The sequence below is a fragment of the Pipistrellus hanaki genome (assembly GCF_964339955.1).
Source record: "Pipistrellus hanaki genome assembly, chromosome: 3".
Classification (NCBI taxonomy): Eukaryota; Metazoa; Chordata; class Mammalia; order Chiroptera; family Vespertilionidae; genus Pipistrellus; species Pipistrellus hanaki.
The window spans coordinates 150,759,632-150,781,787 of record NC_140505.1 but is presented as its reverse complement, the minus strand read 5'-3'; the positions used below and the strand labels follow the sequence as shown (position 1 = coordinate 150,781,787).

Sequence of the window (22,156 nt, the reverse complement as noted above, 5' to 3'; positions counted from 1 at the left end):
TGCTTCATTTTATGGATATTATAGATAACATACAAATCACAAAATAATAGAATAAAAATTTAAATAACTAAGATTTTTATCTTGGGACATTCAAATAAACATTCAAATATTTAAAAAAATATATAGGTAACAGAATATTAAATCTATCCCTGTATTTCTTTTGTATATACATATATTATCACAATCAATCCTTCAGTATGAACTACAGACTACACAAAATATTTTGTATGTACTTTCTCAATAAATGAGAAGCCTATTGCAATGAACATTTTTTTGTATGGGGGTGGGGAGAGGTACAGGTTACTTTTTAAAAAGAGCGCTCTAGCAATCCTATGGAGACTGGACTACAAGGAGGCAAGTTGAGAAAGGGGCAAAGCATTTAAGTATTTAAATTTGGAATATTCTGAGGATAGGGTCCAAAGGACTTATTAATAAATTATATATCAAAAGAGAGAAACAGGATAATTAGTGATAATCTCTAGGGATTTTGCCTGATCAACTGAGTGAATGCTAGTTCAATTCTCTGAGGTGATCCTCAATAATAAAAGTTAAAATATTTCATGTAAAGTTTTACCATTACGTTTTACCTTTACTTTGCCAAAACAGAATAGAATCATTTTGGCCACAGTCTTTGAGTTTCATGGAATGAGTCAGACAAACTTTATCATTCTAATATAATTTGAATGATCATTTTTTTGACTGGATATTCTTGATGTTTCAGGCACTATTCTAAGTGACTTACATACAATGCACAAACGAGGAAACTGAGTCAACTTCATGAAGTTAGTACATGATGTGGGTAGAAATAAAATGAGACCATCAGGCTCAAGAGTCAGTACTCTTAATCACATGTCTCTTTCTATACACATATCATAACAACTCCAAGACTGGTTCTCAATAATTTCTGCACCTTAGACTTATCTAGCCAATTAAAATTTGTGACTTGTGCCGAAACCGGTTTGGCTCAATGGATAGAGCGTCGGCTTGGGGACTGAAGGGTCCCGGGTTCGATTCCTGTCAAGGGCATGTACCTTGGTTGGGGGCATATTCCCAGTAGGAGGTGTGCAAGAGGCAGCTGATCGATGACTCTCTCTCATCGATGTTTCTAACTCTCTATCTCTCTCCCTTCCTATCTGTACAAAATCAATAAAATATATTTAAAAAAAAAATTTGTGACTTGTGTCCAATCTTCTCTCTAAACCAAACTGAAAATCTTGGGATAGGGTCTGTGCAAAAATATTTTTAAATCTTATTTTTTAAATAAACTTTTAACCCAGTGATGCAAACTTGCAAGACCATAATACAATATCACAACGAGGATTGACATTAACACAAACTGAAGAACATGCCCATTACCACAAAGATTCTTCCTGTGTCCCCTTTATAGGTATAACCAATACCCTCTTACCCTTTCTTAAACCTGGGCCACCACTAATCTATTCCATATGTCTATAATGCTGTCATTTCAAGAATATTATTTAAATGAAATTTTATAGTATTCCTTTGAAATTGCCTTTTTTTCATTTAGCATAATTCTTTCCTCCAAGTTGTTGGATGTATGAATAATTTGTTCCTTTTTTTTTTTTTTTTTTAACTAATCATATTCCATGGTATGGATGTACCATTGTTTGTTCAACCATTCACCTGCTGAATCACATCTGCCTTGTTTCCAGTTTTTTAACTATCCTAATATATAAAAAACCAGGAGCCATCATGACCTAAACAACCGGACAGACAACTGAAAAGCAGGCTGTGTGGGGCAACAAGGCCAGCAGGCGGATTAGTGAAGGACGACCAAACAATGAAGAGCAGTCTGCAGGGGGTGACCAGGCTGGCAGAGGGGGTGGCAGTTGGGGGCGACCAAGCCAGCAGCGGGGGAAGTTAGGGGCAATCAGGCGGGCAAGCAGGTGAGCGTGTAGGAGCCAGCATGCCTAGATTGTGAGAGGGATGTCCAACTGCCAGTTTAGGCCTGATTCCCAAGATCAGGCCTCAACCAACATTCGTACATCCCCCAATGGGTGCCGATTTGGAGAGGGTGCAGGCTGAGCTGAGAAGACACCCTCTCCCCCACTGTGTGTGAATTTTGTGCACTGGACCTCTAGTTACATATAAAACTGCTATAAATAGTCATTTATAAACTTGCGTTTGACCATACATTTGCATTTCTATGGGATAAAATGGCCAGAAATTCAATTGTGATATTTTGTAGTAATTTCATGTTTTGTTCTTTAACTTCCAAATGACCCTGATTTGAGTATTTTTAAAGATCCTCATGTTTTGGATATCACTATGCTAGGGTTTTTACCTGAGAGTTGCATGACTGCGACATAGGGCATATGTATTCTCAATACCATTAGATTTTGGCAAAACTGGTTTCCAAAATGAATGTGACCATTTATATTCCTATAAGTTAGCCTGTTGCCTCTCCCTTACCATCACTTGGTATTTTAAACTCTTAAAATGTTTGCAAGTTGATGAATGTTAATGTGTTTTATTATGATTTTATTTTGCATCACGCTAATCACTAATGAAATTAAGCATCTTTTTATACATTTATAAGCTTTGCAACTTTCATCTTCTCTAAGGTGATTAGTCAAAATTTCTGCCTACTTTTCTAATTTTCTTCCCTTTTTGTCTTTTTCTTTATTTATTGATTTGGCTTTTTCCCAACATATTCTGGACACTAAACTTTCATTATTTATATGATTTGCAATAACTTCCCCTGAGCTGCGGCTTATTGTTATATTGTTCATGGCATCTTTTGATGGAGCAAAAGTTGGTTTGTGTTTTGAAATATAGCCGAATTTATATACTCTTTCCATTGTGATTTGTACTTCTATCCTTTAAAAAAAAACTCTTTCCCATTGTGAGGATTCAATATATTAATTGAATATATTGTTGTTGTTTGTTTGTTTGTTTTTCTAAAAGCTTTGAAGTTTTATGCTGAAATTTTCTTTATTAAACTCAGAATTAACGCAAAAGGGGTCATCATGGTCATCAGTTGTCCCAGTGTCCAATTATTAAATGATCCATCCTTTTCCTCCTAGTTGCAAAGATGTTCATGTCATTAGCAATTCTCCTTGTGTGGTGGATCTGTTTCTGTACTCTCTGATTTGTACCACTGCTTTATTATTCCACCTCTGCACTATTATTATAGTCATCATTATTATAATGTTATACTAAATCATGGATCTTCTAAAATAAGGACTTCCCAATTTCTTTTTTAGAATTGTCTTCACTATTTTGGGTTGTGCTGGTCAACATAAATTTTAAAATAATTTTACTAAATTTCCTACCACTGTTGGTATTTTGACTGGAATTGTATTGGATTTGTAGGTTAATTTGGGGGGAAAGTGAAATCTTTAATATATTGAATTTTCCTATACACAATTCCCTCTCACCCCTTTCTTAAAATTGGGACATTTAGCCATATCTTTTCATTTGATTAGACCTTTTTAAAAACCTGTTAGTAAAACACTTTGTGATTTTTTCCAGAGAGATTTCACACCACTTTGTGAATTTTTGTTTTTTTTCTCTAAATGTCTGGGTTGTTGTTTTTTGTTTGTTTAATGTGAATATTTTTAACTGTATTTTCTCTTTGTTTATAGGACTGCAACTTATTTTTATAAATCTTATACAATAAAACTAGATGCCCAGTGCATGAAATTTGTGTATGAGCGGTAAGGGGAGGGTGTCCCTCAGCCTCACTTGCACCCTCTCCAATCCAGAAGCCCTCAAGGGATATCCTACTGACAGCTTAGGCCTGCCCACCATGGTTCTCTGCTCTCTGCAGGGTCTGCCTGCTCCACACCTTGGCAATAGCCATGCTGGGTGCTGCCTGCAGGCTGCACTTCACTGCTCCTGGGTCATTGAGGCTGTGCTGGGTGCTGCCTGCGGCTATGCTTGCCTGCTCCCTAGTCTCTGTGGCAGAAGCTAAGCAGGCCTCGGTGGAGCTGCATCCTCCTTGCTGTTAGTCTTCATGGAGGTGATGAAATTAATTTGCATATTCACTCCTGATTGGCTGGTGGGTGTCACTAAGTGATGGTCAATTTGCATATTTCTCTTTTATTAGTGTAGATTACTATACTATTAATTATAATTTGATATTTTTATTCCAGATTTTATATGTGATAACCATATTGTCTTGTATAATAGCAGCTTTCTTTCCTTCTTTTATATTTATTCTCTTACCTCAAACACAACACTCAAGTATAATGTTGCATAGATAGAAGGCATGGAAGAAGATCTTTAACTTACTCTTGATCTTTAAGGAAATTTTGTTTAATTCACAAATATCTTTCTCTTTGCTCGAACTTGAAGGTAAAAGTCAGTGTCCATCTCAGGGTAATATTACTTCTTTTTACTCTATTGATATCACAGATATTTTATCACAAATATTTTATTTTTAATTTTGAGTATAAATGTTACTTCTATAACCTTGGAAAACAAGAAGTAGCCACCAGTTAAATATTGCTAATATTATTTAATAAAATATACAACTCACTATTTAATTTTTTCCAATATTTCAGGTACCCACCTGGTAATATGTAGTTATTACAATATTATTGATTGTATTTCCTCTTCTGTACTTTATATCCCCATGACTACTTTGTAACTACCAATTTGTGCTTCTTAATCCATTTGCACGTGTTTTCCATATGAGAAATTTGAGCCATAAATATGGCTTTCTTCATCCTAATTTTTTTTTAGGATATTATAGCTATCAAAAATGCAAGACAAAGCTCTAGTAAGGGAGATATCAGCACAAAAATTAAAAACCCATTACATTTTATAAAATAATTGATAATTCTAACATGTTTACCTCTGTGCCTTATTCTCTAAAATGTAACCTACTTGAAGTATTGTCTATATATGTTTCAAAACCTAAAATTCAAGGTGCCTTTATTTTCTATTGAATTAATCACTTGGTTTTGAGTTGATCTAATAACTAAATTTTGCAAAGAAAATTGCAAGGGGGAATGCTCTTGTTTTGTGACCTTATCAGAACATCTTGACCTGTTCCATCAATAGCCAGCCTAATGCTCAAGCTGAATTCTCCTAGTTTGGGCCCAGAGAATGTCATTTTACTCAGTATTATCCACTTAAAACTATAAAGTTAATTTTCTTGCTGTTGTGCTGTACATTTTGTAACTATTCTAGCCCTTTGCACTCCGAACCATTCTGGACATTGGCTACCAGCTACTCGACGCTAATGGCGGAAACGTGCGTTGAATTAACTCAATTCCCCGTAATCACTAATAAACTGCAATGTCCCCTGAGAGAGGACATCCGAGTGATATGCTAGAATTCCAATGTCCCCTGAGAGGGGACAGCGGAGTGCAAAGGGCTAGATTAATACCCAACATGGGATGTTCAGTTAAGTAGACTCGTGGATAATTAACAAAATACACCCATACCATCTGGCAATCATTTTTTAAATTTTACAGAACATTGGTTTCTAGTGTAGAATTTTCTTTTTGTAAAAGAATTAAAGTGAGAAACCTGAATGTATTAAAAATATTTCTAATCAAAGAAAGAGGTTATCTTAATCTTCATGAAATTGACATGTTTAAAATGAACTTTTTATCTGTTAACGGATTTTTTTTTCACTAGTTAGCTTTGTATGGGACATTTTGGATTATATTTTGTGCTCTATCTGAAATTAATAATGTTATGAAAATAAAATAAACACGACTGGGGAGATTGAAGGGCAGTGAGGTCAGGTCTCCCAGCCTTGCTTTATGCAGAGGTTGATGAATAACTAAGCTGTTCCTTGGAGTTGGCTAATGTGCAGGACTAAATTAATGTCATGGTTTTTCAAGTTGAGATATTGATGCATTATGATGATTTTAATTGCATATATTAAATCACTTATCAAAATGTTATACACAGGATATTTTGCTCTTTCTTTATAGAACATTCATCAGTATCACCTTTGGAAGAGTGATCAGCTAAACAGTATTTTGCTATTTCTCCAAAAGATTTTTTATATATCTCTCTTTTAATTAAATAATATCCATTTATCTGATATATGTTCTCTTGTATCTGTTACATAGTTTAATAAAACATTATGAGAAAATAACAAAGATTCGTCCTGTTGTTCAAAGCAATACCAGATATAGGATTCCCAAAAAAGAAATACATTTAAGAATTTTATGCTGCACCCAGAGTGGTTCTCTTGTCTTCTCTCCCTTCCCTTCCTTTTATGGAAAATGAGTCACTATGGCATAGATACAAGAGGTAGGAGCAAAGCAAGAAATTTAGAATTACCAACACAAAATAACAAGACATGTGTTGGAAAGCAAGGAGGGAAAGTGAGAAACGGACTGAAGGCTGAAACAAGAAAATACTCTCAGTCTTGTTCTTTATTTCCTAAGTATGTCAGGAAAATAAAGTCTCCTGGAATGAGAGAGGATAAGTGGGTCATAGAGACATAAATTTTTCATTACAGTCAATCCTACATATAGTGTGATTTTTATCTTGAGTACAACTTTATTTTGTAGTTGGACATTTATTACTTGCTTTAGAAACAAGAAATTCTTAGTGATAATTGTATGCTATAATGAAAATACATAATCAAATAAATGAATACAAAAATATCTGTGATAATACCTGTAATCTAGGGAGTTTGGATTTGATGGCTATAAGGAATACAAGATAGTGTAATGCAGTATTCTCCTTACAGGCAGATTTACTTCTGGCAATAAGTATTAATAAATAAACTAAATATGAAATAGAGAGGTAAGACAGGATATCAATAAAGAAAAGAGAAATTATTTAGCTGATACACACTAAAAGTCTTTTTATTCATTCAACAAGAATTTGCTGAGTATCAATACATCTATATTCAATTAGATTTTAGAGGCTGAGAGGTCATTGTGAGATCTATGATTCAGGAAGTCTTTTATGAAAAGGATTCAATTTGCTGAGTTTTTTGGTGAAGTGGGTTTTAGGAGGAAGTAGGAGAGCATTCTTTTCTGAGTAAATGGATCTAAATCCATTTACTCAGTAAAGCAAAGCCATTGAGTTTTCAGGATATAGTAGTGGTAAATTGCTTTGACTAGTATGGATTGAGTTTAAATATTAGAAAAGGGAACGTTTTGAAAAAGGCAGGATTTAATTACTATGATATGTACACTTGGTGCTGTGGACAAAAAAAAAAAAAAAAAAAAGATTTTCTTCTTAAGTAAATGACACAGGGAAAGATTTTGCGTCACTTAGGACAGAGAACCCAACTACAGCTGGCTGAAGAAGGAAGGCTGGTCCAGTACAGATCACTAAAGATTCAGAGGTAAACAGAGCTCAGGAATATCCTAGGGCACAGATGGTTTAGTAAGGAATTGTTTTTTTTTCCTTTTCTGTTTTTATCCTCAGGCTTTCATTCTTAGGCTTATGTTCTTCTAGGATTAGTTCAATAGAAAAGAGAGAGAAGTTGTTATCTCCTGAATAAACTTCTATCAATAGATTCACAAACTCATCTATGAGACAATCCAAAAAGAATGGAATTTTACAGATTTCCAGGGGGAGACGATAAGCCTAGAAGCCTGTACTATACCCCACATTCACATAAGTGAGAATTAAGGAAGATTTGCAATATGTGTTATATTTGATGCCCAAGTAAATCCAAATGTTTAGTTTACAGTATTTTATGAGAGCAGTATGTAGAATTTTATTGCTATGAATTCTATAAATAGAGGCTGTATAAATTGGAACCGAAAGGGTAATGGCAATGAGTATACTTTTTCAAGTATGATTGCATACAACTTGGTGATTGATTAGCTAGCTGTTGTTGGTGGCGATAATGGTGATGATGAGATGATTATGAGCTTGTTGATCTATTAGCTATTTCAATAGTAGATATTTTTATAGTTATATGTGATTTAGAGTTATATTATGTCCCAGAGATTTTAAAATTATGACACCCTTAAATATCAGTCATTTTTGCATGGCATTCTGTACTAAAATCAATACCTCAGAGATCAATTTGATAAATATTTACATCTGAGAAATAATGTGGTTGAGTTTCACCCTAAAAGATTAAAACATGGTACCCCTATTTTGTGAATTGTAGCTATATCCATTGTCTTACAAAAAAGTCACTATTCATAATAGTGACCAGGAAACCAAAAATAGATAACATGAGTATCACAGTAACAGTGTATATACAAGACTTTCATACTTATGTAGACCTGGAGTAGGTGATTAATACATACCATTTTGCTTAAATATTTCCAAGTTTGAGTTCTGGTTAATGGACTATGACTAGAAAGTAAAATATGGCAACACTAATTTTACATATAGGCATTAGCTGTTGGAGAATAAATTGGCTTGCTTTCTGTATTTGCCCCCTTTGCAAAGTGTTGTTTGTTTTTAAATATATGAAGTAAACTTTATGTAATTTATACTTTACTATAAATTTTCAAAGGAAGAATTTTAGGTAAAAGAGAGAAATGAAGGACAGGAGGATGAAGCTTCGTTACAAAGAGCATCAAGTGGAAAGAGAAAGCAGCACAGGAACAGGAAAGATACATAGACATGGAACAATAATTATCTGATAAATTTGGATCACTTCTGCATTTTCTGAGAGTGAACCTTGATTGTAATTGGGGAAGGCAACAAAAGAGCCAAATAAATATTAAGACAATAGGCACATGGAATAATATGTACAGAACAAGTGGAGCTAGTAAGCATCTTGAAATACTTAAAACTGTATTGGTGATTCATTCTGATTAGTTAGACACATGAGTTTAAACAAACCTCATCAGTATATTTGTGCCTTTTCTTACTTTGAATCAAAACCTCTTACATATAAGAAGAAAAATGTCATCAACAACAATAAAGGTAGACAAGTCTAAAGATGTGAAGAGCAAAAATAAAGTGTAGAGTATCCCAGATGCTCTCTGGTTTCTGATTCACTCTCAGAGAGAGTTCTCTATAGATTGTCTGGAATTGAAACATAGAAAACAGTGATATGAACATTGTCCTGGACCTTCTTTTCTTCTCTATACGACTAGTTGTTTCAGTAGAAACTATTCTTTTCAAAGGCAACAATAGGAACTCTTTGTTTCAAAGGGCACAATCTCATCTGAACCTCTTTCTCCTGTTGTCCACCTCTTAGAACCTGTGTCACATTTAATTGTGCATTAAAGCTCAAAAGGTACTTAGCTTTAATAAGCCCATGTAGTATAGATGACATAAATATCAGTACACATATACACATAATATCCTTTGGAGATGCTTTGAATTTAACATATTTTATGTTTAATATAGGTAAAATAGTTTATAGCAAAATACAGACATTTGAAAACTATTTCATACCTGCTTTTAAGGTATGAAGCATTGATTTTTCATTTTGGTCCCTTCATGGATTTATTTGAATTTTATACTTGACACATTATAGCAAATGTATGTATAACTTATTATATTTAAGATATTCTTGAGGATCATCTTTTATTCAGTTGTTCCACAGAATGACTGATCTGATCAGAAGGCTGAATTTTTTATGTTAAATATATTCTTTAGAATTAGTTGCTAATTATCACGGGTCCTGAGAAAATGATATAGTTACGGTGGCAGTGTTTTTTAAAGTCATTGACAAATAAAAGTGTTTCTGAAATCCTATAACTATGACTGAAAAAATTGCACATATATTCTCCCAAACTTAATGCATAGACATCATAGTATTACAAAGGGATCAAGAGAATTCTAGTGAACATAGAGCTGATATTCCTTTTTCCTTTGCAGCTGCCTTACAATCTAATTGGCATTGCTTATTCACAGGATGAAAGAGATATTTTTAAGTATTTGCTACTGTTAGGAGTGATTGATTTAAAAACAAAACAACGACACTACTTTGGCTTTAAGGTTGTTGCTAGGAAACATAATTGAAGAAGAAAACCCTTACAGAGTTCTCTTCCATCTCATAGCAAAAAAAGTGTCACGGTAGCATGCTCTGATTTAAAAAGCAAACCAACACAGAAAATTAATCTGTTACAGCTGTATCCAAAGGAAGTTTGTTATAGGTTCGCTTGAATAGCTTCATTTTTGGGAATAGTTTGTTTCTTTATGTTGCACCAAAACTTCCATGTATTTATTTGAGTACAGCTAAAATTTTAAACTTAGCCAAAGCCAGTTTGGCTCAGTGGATAGAACGTGGGTCTGCGGACTGAAAGGTCCCAGGTTGGATTATGGTCAAGGGCATGTACCTTGGTTGCAGGCACATCCCCAGTAGGTGATGTGCAGGAGGCAGTTGGTCGATGTTTCTCTCTCATTGATGTTTCTAGCTCTTCTTCCTCTCTGTAAAAAAAAAATTAAAAAAAAAAAATATATATATATATATATATATATATATATATATTTTTTTTTTTAAATAAATAATAAATAAATAAAAATTTAAGCTTATAATCACACATTGTCAAAAAATCACATTTAAAAGAAATACACTGACAAAAATAAGTCATCTTAATTTTTGCTTTAATAATAATTGCCTGATTGCTAAAATAATGTACATATTCCAAAAGATTTTGGATACAGAGAAAATATAATGAAGGTAGAGATCATTCATTATGCTACCACACAGAACTGTTGGTAATTTCTTCATATTTTATTTCTTCTAAATACTTAGTATATGTTAGCAAAAAATTTTTAAAGGAGTTTAGAGAGTTTTGTTTTTATTTTTGTTTTACACATTCCCTGACTTTTAGCACAGGATTAGTTTAATTCCTTATAGTTATTATAATTTCTTATGTACCTTATGTATTTATAAAATCTTATTTTATTTTTTTAATACCCACATTTTTCTATTATCTTTTACCTCTTTTATTTTCTTCTATTTGATTGAGAGTCTTTTTTATACTTTGTATTTTTTAGTTCATGCTCTGTAATATTTAGTTCTGCTTTTTCACATAATATAGAATAAAATTTATTTGACTCTGATTCTGATGATTATAAAGCACTTACAAGTATAATTTTAAAGCCTTTCTAATACTTCATTGTACTGTTGTAATAACAGAAATGGAGTTAAGACACGTTATTTTATTAGAATAGATTTCTCTATGAGGAATCACTATATCAAAATATCTTGATTCTTTTAAAATCTTAATCCATATTACTAAATTATTTTTAAATGATTGTGTTAATTGCAGCTTCTTGTAGCAACATAGAAAAATATTACTTTTGCATTCGTACCAACATTGAATCTTATTAATCACAAAGCTATACTAATTTAATCACATAAACATACTGAGCATTTTTTAAATTTTGTATTTTTTATTCACTTATTAGTCATTCATTTTTAAAATATATATTTTATTGATTTTTTTATAGAGAAGGGAGAGGGATAGAGAATTAGAAACATCGATGAGAGAGAAACATCAATCAGTTGCCTCCTGCCCACCCCCTACTGGGTATGTGCTGGCAACCAAGGTACATGCCCTTGGCTGGAATCAAATCTGGGACCCTTGAGTCCACAGGCCAACTCTCTATCCACTGAGCCAAACTGGTTTTGGCTAGTCACTCATTTTTATTCTTTCATTGAAAAGAGCCAAAAGAATAGAACATTCATCAACCAAAGCACTGACAATTAAATATTATAATGGTACTAGAGTTCTGGTGCATGGATTTGTGCACATTGAAAGGAAACTAATTAGAAGAAATGTTTTAGATCCAGGGAGAGACTGCAGGAGGGCTATAGAGTATGTCCAGTCCATCTTGCCCAGACCCAATCGGTGAGACCCTAGCACAAGCTAATCTACCGGTCAGAGCATTTGCCCCCTGGTGGCCAATGTGTGTCATAGCAAATGGTTGGACATTTAGCATATTAAGCATATATATATATATGTATTTTTTTTTTTCTTACAGAATAATTTAGTAATGGAAACTCCTTGCCTCTGGAAGGAATCAAATGTGCAATTCATAGCATTTAAAGTCCTATAATTTGACTACACTTTTATCTCAACTAATCTTTTGCAAATGCTCCTATGTGTGTAGGCTCAGGCCATGTCAAACTCTTAGGGTTCTCTGAAATGACCTTTACTGGTACTTTGCTACATTGTGCTTTCACTTTTGCCACTTTCCCCTCTGCATGTGTAGATCTGTCTATGAAATATAGACCAGTGATTTGCTTTAGCAATTGCTCAATAAATTTATTCCACAGATGCTAAGTATCCTTACTGTGTAAGGCATAGTGTTAGGCAATATGGTTATAGAAAAATGAATGAGACAATCAGCTAGGGATATGCTCTAATCTAGAAAGCACCTTACTGAATATAAGCACTAGTAAATCAAAGTATAAACTTATGCTGTACTTATGCTGCTGCTAAAAATGTCTCCAGTTGGTAGATAACACTTCATATATGTGTATGGGATAATGAATGAATAAATAAAAATTGACATTCACTTACCTTTACATGATTGTTTTATTTTATACTCTTCAAAGAAAACGAAACACATTTTTTGGTATTTGAACAACATGCAATACAACCTTATATCTGATGAGATTGAAGAAACATTCAATTATATTCTGTAATATATGTTTCAAAATTAACTTTTTGAATTGTTTTAATTGAGTTGAGGTGCATTAAAAAATAATTTTCTAATGTTGTTTCTAAGACTAAAGGCCTACATTATTTGAGTAGGAATCACTCATCAGTTAAGAATAAATACAATGACATACAGTCATGTTACTGATACTATAAGGTCATTGTATCAGTACAATGACTCAGTCTTCCTTGTCATTTAAAAAAATAGAATGTCAAGAGTTACATCATGCTCTTCCAGGAGGACTGTGCCTTCTGTTTAGTTTCTCTCTTCCTCTGAACAGCAGCTGATAGAAGTTTCAAAATCCTCAGCCTCCTTCCCCTCAACCCCCTTCTCCCGGGTGGGCCTCTTGTCAGAAGATAGTAAGATATTACGTGTACCTTTAGATTGGCAAGGTAGAATAAACACTTGCTCTTATATCTGCGGGGCATACCAATACTGTGGAGAGAGGAGCAGCAGCTAACATCCTGTTCCGTTAGGGAGAATGGCTTAGAGTGGAGACTCAGAAAACAGACACACAGTAGCAATAATGTCTTTTTAATAGATATGGCCACCTTGGCAGAGAAATAGAGGCATACAATAGGGAGATTACAACCCAGGAAGTCTTTAAAGCTCCCAGTGTAAATTGAGTGAGACTTCCAAAGTCGGTTTCCTCCCAGGTCTTGTCCTTTTGTGCATTATGGTGGCTGCAGGAGGTGAGGGAACAAAAGGGCAAGAAGTTTGAAAGTTCTGTCTCGCTGGCAGGGGGATTTTTGCTGCAGTCGAAGCGTTATTAAATCCTGCTCTGGGTTTTTAGATATGATTCACAGGGAAGGTATCACAGAGCACATTGCTCTGTAGTGGCTCTGCTATCTCAGATCACTTTGAACTACAACAAAAGAAGTTAAAAGCACGTTCAGTCATGTCATTATAGTCCAATAAGAGGGTCTCATGTAAAAGTAGGAAACCTTCCAGGTAGTAGTCAAAACGTAATATCAAAATGCCTTGTTCACTATGATATGGTAAAGTAAATCAGATGTAGTCATAGGCGATATTAAATTCTCACCTATGCAATGTGCCACACAAAAGGACAGGGCAGACGTCATTTTAAGAGGCAGGTTATTAAATGTTGCATGTCTTCTGGTCTTTAGAGTGCAGTGGCTAAAGATGTGGCCTGTTTAATTCAGGACACATCTGCACGCTCTCTGAGTGGTGAAAATATTCCTAACCTTTACCTAACACACTTAGTACAATAGTTCTTGAACTTTAGTGTGCCTACCAATTACCTGGGAAGCTTGGTTAAAATGCGGATACTTCAGCTATTCCCCAGAGACTAATTATTATTGGGAGTTGCTGGTAAGTCTATTTTATTAACAAGTACAACCAAATAATGTAGGTGGTCTTATTTCGGGAAATTGATTGTATTGAAAAGTATGTTAATCATTGGATTTACAAAATATCAATTCTTTCAATTTAGAGCAAGAACATTTTGTATCTTTTAAAAAAATAGTAGTATTTAAATCTGTCTAGACTAGAAGGACAGTCCCTGGCTCTGTTAGTAGCTGTGTGTCTTTGGGCAATCCGTATGGTCCCCATAATTCACTTTACCTGCAGAAGTCTCAGAGTTTTGGCAGATAAGATGATATATCGTATAGATTAGCGATTTGTAAACATTTTAGCACACTTGCATGTCATTGCTTCTTTACCATCCCCATGTATCTGAGGTTAGCCTGTTACCCTCATTCCTCCCATTCATAACCTGGTTTCATTCATTTTTCTTTATCCCAATCCTTTCTTTATCCCCATCCCCCTTCTAAAAGATTAGCATTTAAAAATTCAAAACTAGCCGGGAGCAGTTTGGCTCAATGGATAGAGTGTCGGCTTGGGGACTGAAGGGTCCCGGGTTCGATTCCGGTCAAGGGCATGTACCTTGGTTGCGGGCATATCCCCAGTAGGGAGTGTGCAAGAGGCAGCTGATCAATGACTCTCTCTCATCGATGTTTCTAACTCTCTATCTCTCTCCCTTCTTCTCTGTATAAAAATCAATAAAATATATATTTTTAAAAATAAAAAAAATAAATAAATAAAATAAAATAAAAATTCAAAACTAATTTTATCTCTGGGAAATTTTATGTATTCCACCTTAATATTTTGACTTCTGGAATGTACCAAGGACTTTTACACACACATACCCAAACACATATCCATAACATACATGATTTAGTCCTCACATTAATTGTCTGAAGAAGGAAGTTAATTTTCTATGGTCCAGACTGGGAAGCTGACACCTCAAGAAGATTAAGTGACTTGGGCAGCAGAGGCAGAATCTCAGAGTGAAATTAAAATTTGAAATCTGAAGATAAAATGTCCCCTGGTTTTACAGTGCAGAGTAGAGACAGTGGTGTCTTTTGATATAGAACTTTATAGCAAATGTTCTTTAGGACCAGATGTAATATAGGACCAGGTGAGCATCATGAGTAAAATTGTAGGTTAAATTTTCTTATTAACTTAGCTTTTCGTGGGCTATGTTAAAGACATATCAGAATAGATTTCTGACATATCCCCAAATCTTTTTTATTCTTTCTGAAATAGAGATGGGGCTATTTTCTAATATATATATACTACATAAAGTATTATTTAGTTTTTCTCTACAAATATTTAATCAAAATTTCTAGGATCTTGTTCTCATTCAGTGTAAATTATTGTATAGTAATTAGTTCAATAAAATATTAGTTTATTGTCTTGATGGTACATCATTTAATTATATAGCAGTATGAAATATTTTTTTGAATAATTGCTATGGCTACATGCTTTTTTGTGGTTTTTTTTTGTTGTTGTTGTTGTTGTTGTTAATATATTTTATTGATTTTTTACAGAGAGGAAGGGAGAGAGATAGAGAGCTAGAAATGTCGATGAGAGAGAAACATCGACCAGCTGCCTCTTGCACACCCCCTACCGGGGATGTGCCCACAACCAACTTACATGCCCTTGACCAGAATCGAACCTGGGACCTTTCAGTCCGCAGACCTATACTCTGCCACTGAGCCAAACCGGTTTCGGCAGCTACATGCTTTTTAATGTATTGTTTATGCTGTTTTGAATAATTTATTTGGGTTATTCTCTGAGAGAAAGAAAAAAACAGGAGAGCTGGATGATGTCTTTCCAGCTGAAAAATGAATACCTACATGTGGTCCAAATTTTTCAAGAGAGAACAGATGTATAGTTGTCACGTTCTCACATATGTAAAAAAAATTTGATCATAAATTATTTTTTAATAATGTAAAAATTTGTCTGTTGAATATTTTTCCCTTGTAAAAATATTTTAAATATATCCTATTGTGAATTTGACCCATTTTAACTGTTTTCTCCAAGAATTCCACCAACTTTATCTCAAAATAAATGATTTTTCACTTCAGAGTAATCTATATACCAAAAGGGAAAATATATTTGTCTTGTCCCACGTAGTATAATTAATATTTTTGTAAGTTTCTGAAAATGCTAGGCATCTGGCAAATCAGGATAGAGTGGTTGGATGGGGGTAAACAGGTTCTAAAAACATAAGAAGGATCTTTAGCATGTCATTACAATGCAAGCAATCAGCATCACTTTATTTTCACAATTATAGAAAGTGTTGAAATATTAAATCTTGAACATTATAGCACTAAGTATTTTCTTTTAGGAAATGCTCTCAGGCTCATTCTTAATTTATATATAATATCTAACTGTATGTCATGAGATTTTTCCCAGGCTATTAGATATCCTTCGAAAACATGAATGAATGTCTTTTTATATTGACACTCCCATTGTACCTCAATTGAAGAGGTCTCTTTCTATGATCCTGGGACATGTTGCTCTCAACAAGTTCTAGAAGAAGCAGTTGGATTTTGCAGCCATCAAATAACTTAAATCGAAGAGTGCAGTACCTTCACCCCAATGCCCTGTCTGCCACAGTCAGACCTGTGCCCACCTTGATGTTTCCTACCATGCTTTTCATTAAAGTGATTGACACGTCCCCAAGCTTAATAGTATACAGATCCAAACAGCTATCTCACTGAACTATTTATACATGCTTCCCATTGATCTGTGAATTTCTTAAGGGTAAACAAATGATGTCTTTCTTTTTTATTCATTTGTCTATATGCTTGTTCATAGAGGTGGGTTTACCACAAACATGATGAAGCTTAAGTTATGGATCCCCTCATGCATGTGAGGCTATTCCAAGGCCCTGGGTGTAATATATAAGGCTTCACCAACATAATCACGTGGTCATAAATTTGGAGGGAATTTATAAAAGTAAGATATCCTTTTTATAGCTTAGTTTGTATTAGTAATTTTCTCCTCTTGCTCTTAAATACAGCTCTCCAACTTTTAATGACTTTGCCCCACAAATCCTAGATTCTCCCTTCCTAACATATGAGGAGCAATTATTTACATGTGTGGAATGAATAAATGAAAGAAGTGAACGGGAACAACTTTATTATTAATTAATATATTTTAACATTTAAAAATCAACATTCTTGGCAAAATTTTTTCACAAACTATCAACAAATAATGCTAGTGTATAATGTCTGAGTTTGTCAAAGCTCTTATACAAACAAATCATTAGTTGAATCTTTGTACCACCAGCCCTTCAGATAAATTCAATCTTTAATCAAAACATTGATATTAAAATGTTTACAACTGTGCAATTTGTAGAAAAGATAATATCATACTCAATTGTTAAACTGTTAGAAGCTAAAACATACCAATTGATTGGCTTGCTTATGGTCACAGAGTGTCAGTACTAGGAGGCAGCTGAGGGCCTGATACTGAATCTACTCTTTCCATTCCTACATGGGGTTTACAAATGTATTTAAATAAACTAAAACAGCCGGCACCAGTTTGGCTCAGTGGTAGAGCGTTGGTCTGCGGACTGAAAAGTCCCGGGTTTGATTCCGGTCAAGGATATGTACCTTGGTTGCGGGCACATCCCCAGTAGGGGGTGTGCAAAAGGGAGCTGGTCAATGATTCTCATCGATGTTTCTAACTCTCTATCCCTCTCTCTTCCTCTCTGTGAAAAATCAATAAAATATATTAAAACAAAACAAAACAAAACAAAAAAAACCCCTAGCCATCTAGAAAAAAAAATAAACTAAAACATTGTCTAAACACAAGGAATATAAAGTAGGGTAAAGTTAATAATGCTGTTGCACCCAAATGACAAACATTTTTTCTTCCTTTTGCTTCCCTTCTTTTCTTTTTTCTTTTCTTTTCTTTTCTTTTCTTTTCTTTTCTTTTCTTTTCTTTTCTTTTCTTTTCTTTTCTTTTCTTTTGTTTTCTTTTCTTTTCTTTCCTTGATGCAGCTTTTAATATTATCCAACTGCCATAAAGCTAAAGTTGTTTTTGAAAATTGCACTTAACCTCTACTGAACACAAGATGAAAATGTGGCTGCTGGTTAGTCACCTGGTGATATTATCTTTTACAACCTGCCTATCAGGTAAGAAATACCCTTTCCATATTACCCATAACTAATGTCTAAATAATCAATGTGTGTGTCCACTTCATTAAGTCTGGTGTAGAAAGTTAGAATATTTTCTTTTGACCCGTGGGGTCATGCAAGTAAATTAATATATGTCAAGGTTGACTCTATTTTTAATTTACTTTCAATAAAATTTCGCAAGACTCAGTCAATCTTATTTGGTGGTATGCTGGTAAATGTGTAATATCAGATTATCTGGGAGGGGAAAAACACTGCGAATAACATTTATCAGTTTCTGGGGGTTAATAGTTCTACTGTAGCTTATTTCAACTTGAAAGCATTTAGTGTAGTTTGGAAAAGATAGTTAACAACTCATTATTATATAGTATTTTCCTATATAGATATAATAGACTTAAATAACCTCATTAGCATAAATAAAAGTAAAATATGGCAAAATGATTAGTACTTGGTTTTAAGCTTTTGTTACCTTTATTTATTTATTTATTAAGTTAATATAATTTATTTTATATTAACTGGCTGGTCAGTCTTATGAAAAACAATTTTAAAATAATCTAAAAATATGTACAGGCACATTAAGAATAACAAAGCAGCTTTAAGAATGCTGTAGTTTTTAGGACAAACATATACTATTTTTCAAAGACAAATTTGAAGGATTCAGAAATCTTTTCTGCAAGGAGAGGTATATCATATTTCTCTTTGAAGCAGCATGTTTTCTAACAATCAGTTTTTCTAATACCTCCATCTCTATTACCTTAACTTTAGTAAATACTTGAGTTGCTATTAATTCAAGACATAAATGGATTCTATCATTTAACAATCCCCATTGATTGCTTAATGCTGACCTAATGGACATTCTATTGCATCTTATTTATTATTAAAGAAATTAAAAATGCTATCAATATTTTATTTTGGGGAGTAATTATTATGACTTAAGAATCCCAAAAATCTATAATTTAAGCAGTACTTAATAAATTCAATGATATTGATATGACACAGAAATTATACATATATATGTTTGTATGCATATATACTTATATTATGCAAATATAATAAAGAAAATTTTTGTGGTAGGTTTATTTTCACTGTCTTATTTTATGAATTAAATAAAACTAAAATAATTTTATTAGAACTAAATATTCTACTAATTTTGTTGACCATAAATTTTAGCACTACAACTTTAAACTGCAAAGACAAACGTCTGCAAAGCTGTTTTGATACTTTAACCTTAATAGTAAACAACAGGTAATCTCATTTCATTAACTAGCACCTCAGTAGTTGAGTAATATTTGAAACCACAATTTGAAGAGTTGCTTTGGGATTAAAATCTTTTTTCTTTCATTTTTAGAGTTTACATGGCACAGAAGGTATGGTCATGGAGGTAAGTTGATGAAAGGGTACATTTTAAAAATAACTTTCTCAAATCAATCATATTTCATCTCTGCCTTAAGCTACAAACTCTATAAACTTAAAGCGAAATGGTTAATGTTAAAACCATTGGAAATTTTGAAAGAAGCTTTATCTGAAGTCATAAGGCAACATGTAATTGCCAAAATAAATGAATGGATACAACATAAATATCCTATTAGAGCAGTGATGTTCAACCCTTTTCATCTCATGGCATACATAAACTAATTACTAAAATTCTGAGGAACACCAAAAAATATATTATATATTTTTTTGCTGTTCTGAAAAAAAGATAGATATAATTTTGATTCATTTACACTGGATGGCCATTTTGGTGTTGGCTGTAGGCATTTTTTTAATATGACATTCTAAGGGAAAAGAGGTCCATGCCCCTGACTAAATAATCAGGTATCAAATGTTTTAAAAATTCCTGAGGCATAGCAGTTGAAAATCATTGTGTTAGAGGCTTGCAACAGATGGACAATACTCAATGTAGCCTGTGTTGTTCTTGTATTCTTTGTAATAATATTTGCTACTAAATTTTGAAACAATATTTTAAATGTTATAAAAACCTAACTTATTTTTTAATAAGTCAAAAAAATAACTTATTAGACATTGCTGACAGAGAGAGACAGAGAATAAGAGAGAGAAAAGAGAGAGAGAACTAAAGGTACTCTAAAATTCAGTTTAAGGAGTCCAAAGATGTTGCAAAATGTATTGCTTGTTATTACAGACTGTATTAATAACCCTGTCAAGACCTACTTCAACCACTGAACAATTCTTGCCAGAAATAGAGGCAGTATGATATGGTGAAGAAATCAGAGCCTAGAGTAAGACCAACCTGGGAGTTGCATTTGCAATCTAGTATTCACTCACAACATAATCTTTTCAACTATTCACCTTCTGCAAACCTCTAATTTCCAATATGTAAAAGTCACAGGATTCTTATGAAGACTTAAAACTAAGAAAAAGATGTGGCAATAGATCCTAGCACAGTAACTACATACTATGTGCTCAATAAATACAGTAAAACTGGTAACATAAAAGCCACTGCTCAGTAGTGAGGAGAGCGAATACTCAGGAAGAATCACCAAGCAAACATGGCTACACCTTCCATGATGCAGCAAGGATATTCATGCCGGGATATTCACAAAAAGCAAGGATATTTATAGAGAGCTCCCACTTTTAGGTGGCTATAAGGATTAAGAGAAAGGAAAATCTTAGCCTGAATTCCACCAAAGCTATTTTTGTTTCCACCTCATTAGTCAGGAATCACCACATGTAGGCTATATATATAAAGATCATTATGTGGACTTAAAGAACCTTACCACAGAATAGGGAATAAGAAAAGTTAAATAACATATATAAGAAAAATATAAAAATCACTTTAGCCCTAGCTGGTTTGGCTCAGCGGATAGAGTGTCCACCTGTGGACTAAAGGGTTCCGAGTTCAATTCCAGTCAAGGGCACTTGCTGGGGTTGTAGACTTGATCTACAGTAGGAAGCATGCAGGAGGCAGCTGATCAATGATTCTCTCTCATAATTGATGTTTAATCTCTCTCTCCTCTCTCCCTTCCTCTCTGAAATCAATAAAAATCCTATATAATAAGAGAGGGATATGCTAATTATCTGTTATGCCTTGAGGCATAAAAGACCAACCACATAATGACCAGATCAGGGATCTGCAGGAGGGTGGGGCAGCGAACTACAAGTGGGTGGCAAAAAGCTACAGGAGGGCAGCAAGCTATGAGTGGGAGGGAGAGCTGGGGGCGGGGGGGGGGGGGGGGGGGGGAGGGGGCGGGGAGGGCACTACCAGAGGACAGCAGAGAGCTACTGGCACATTCCTATGCAGGGCTACTCGTGTATATATATAAAAAACACTAACAACTTTGAGGAATTAGGAAATATTTAATGCTGGAGCTAGTAGGTAAGTATTTCAAATGCTAGAAATGGAGCTAATCTTAGAGGAAGTAGCACAAATGAAAGTACAGGGATGGGAAAATATGGGGTGTGCTAGGTCTGTATTTTAAAGAACACTTGTTCTGCAGGTTGTTCATAGGAATTATATTAGAAAGAGCATGAATGTTCATTTAATTTGGGGAAGGCTAGTTCATTAAAGTTTAACAGTTTATTATGAACTTTAGATAGTTCTTAAACTACTTATATAATAAGTATAATACATGTATCAGTTGCCTAGGACTGCCATCCGCAAACTGAGTGGCTTGGAAAAACAGAAAATAGTCTCATAGCTCTGGAGGTTTGGAAGTTCGAAACCAGTGTTACCAAGGCCCTGTTCCCTCTGAGCCTGTAGGGAAGGCTCCTCCTGGCCCCTCCCAGCTTCTGACATTCCCAAGCTTAAGGCAGCATACATACACAGACAGAAAGGTGGGTGTGAGAAGATCCTTAGTGATACAAAACAGGGTTTAGAGGCTTAAGGGGTGGACTATGTGCCAAAGACATAGTTGCTATGAAGACACGTGGTAGGCTCTTCCTGGGCGGGTAAAGGCATACAAGAGAAAATTTAGTCAACTTAAGCTTCCTGCTAACCTGACCTGGTCTTTGTTCTGAGTAATTGCTGCACGTTCTTGAGACCAACTCCTTTTCATTTTAGTTATGATAAATTACTATCGTTTACCTATTACCTGCAATCTGTTCCTAGCAGATTGGGGCACCAGAGCATTTAAAGCTCAAGTCCTAAATGTCCTTGTTCTCTTACCGGGGAAGAAAAGCTGACAGCAGAGAACAGCCTGCACTGT

At 34.2% G+C, this 22,156-nt stretch overlaps 1 protein-coding gene across 5 annotated transcripts in view; it reads left to right on the top strand.

Annotated features, from left to right (window-relative positions):
• The window catches only part of CNTN1 (contactin 1), a 269,971-nt gene that overhangs the window by 125,168 nt on the left and 122,647 nt on the right, over positions 1–22,156 (top strand). For 4 of the 5 annotated variants that reach the window (XR_014794409.1, XM_084876636.1, XM_084876635.1 and 1 more), the window contains 2 exons: positions 17,859–17,993; positions 19,342–19,374. The exons of the other annotated variant lie outside the window; for it this stretch is intronic. Coding sequence is in view for 3 of the 4 variants with exons in the window: in XM_084876636.1 (XP_084732762.1) it covers positions 17,933–17,993; positions 19,342–19,374 (94 nt within the window). In the remaining variant the exon portion in view is untranslated. The remainder of the gene's footprint in view (positions 1–17,858; positions 17,994–19,341; positions 19,375–22,156) is intronic. 5 annotated transcript variants of the gene reach the window in all.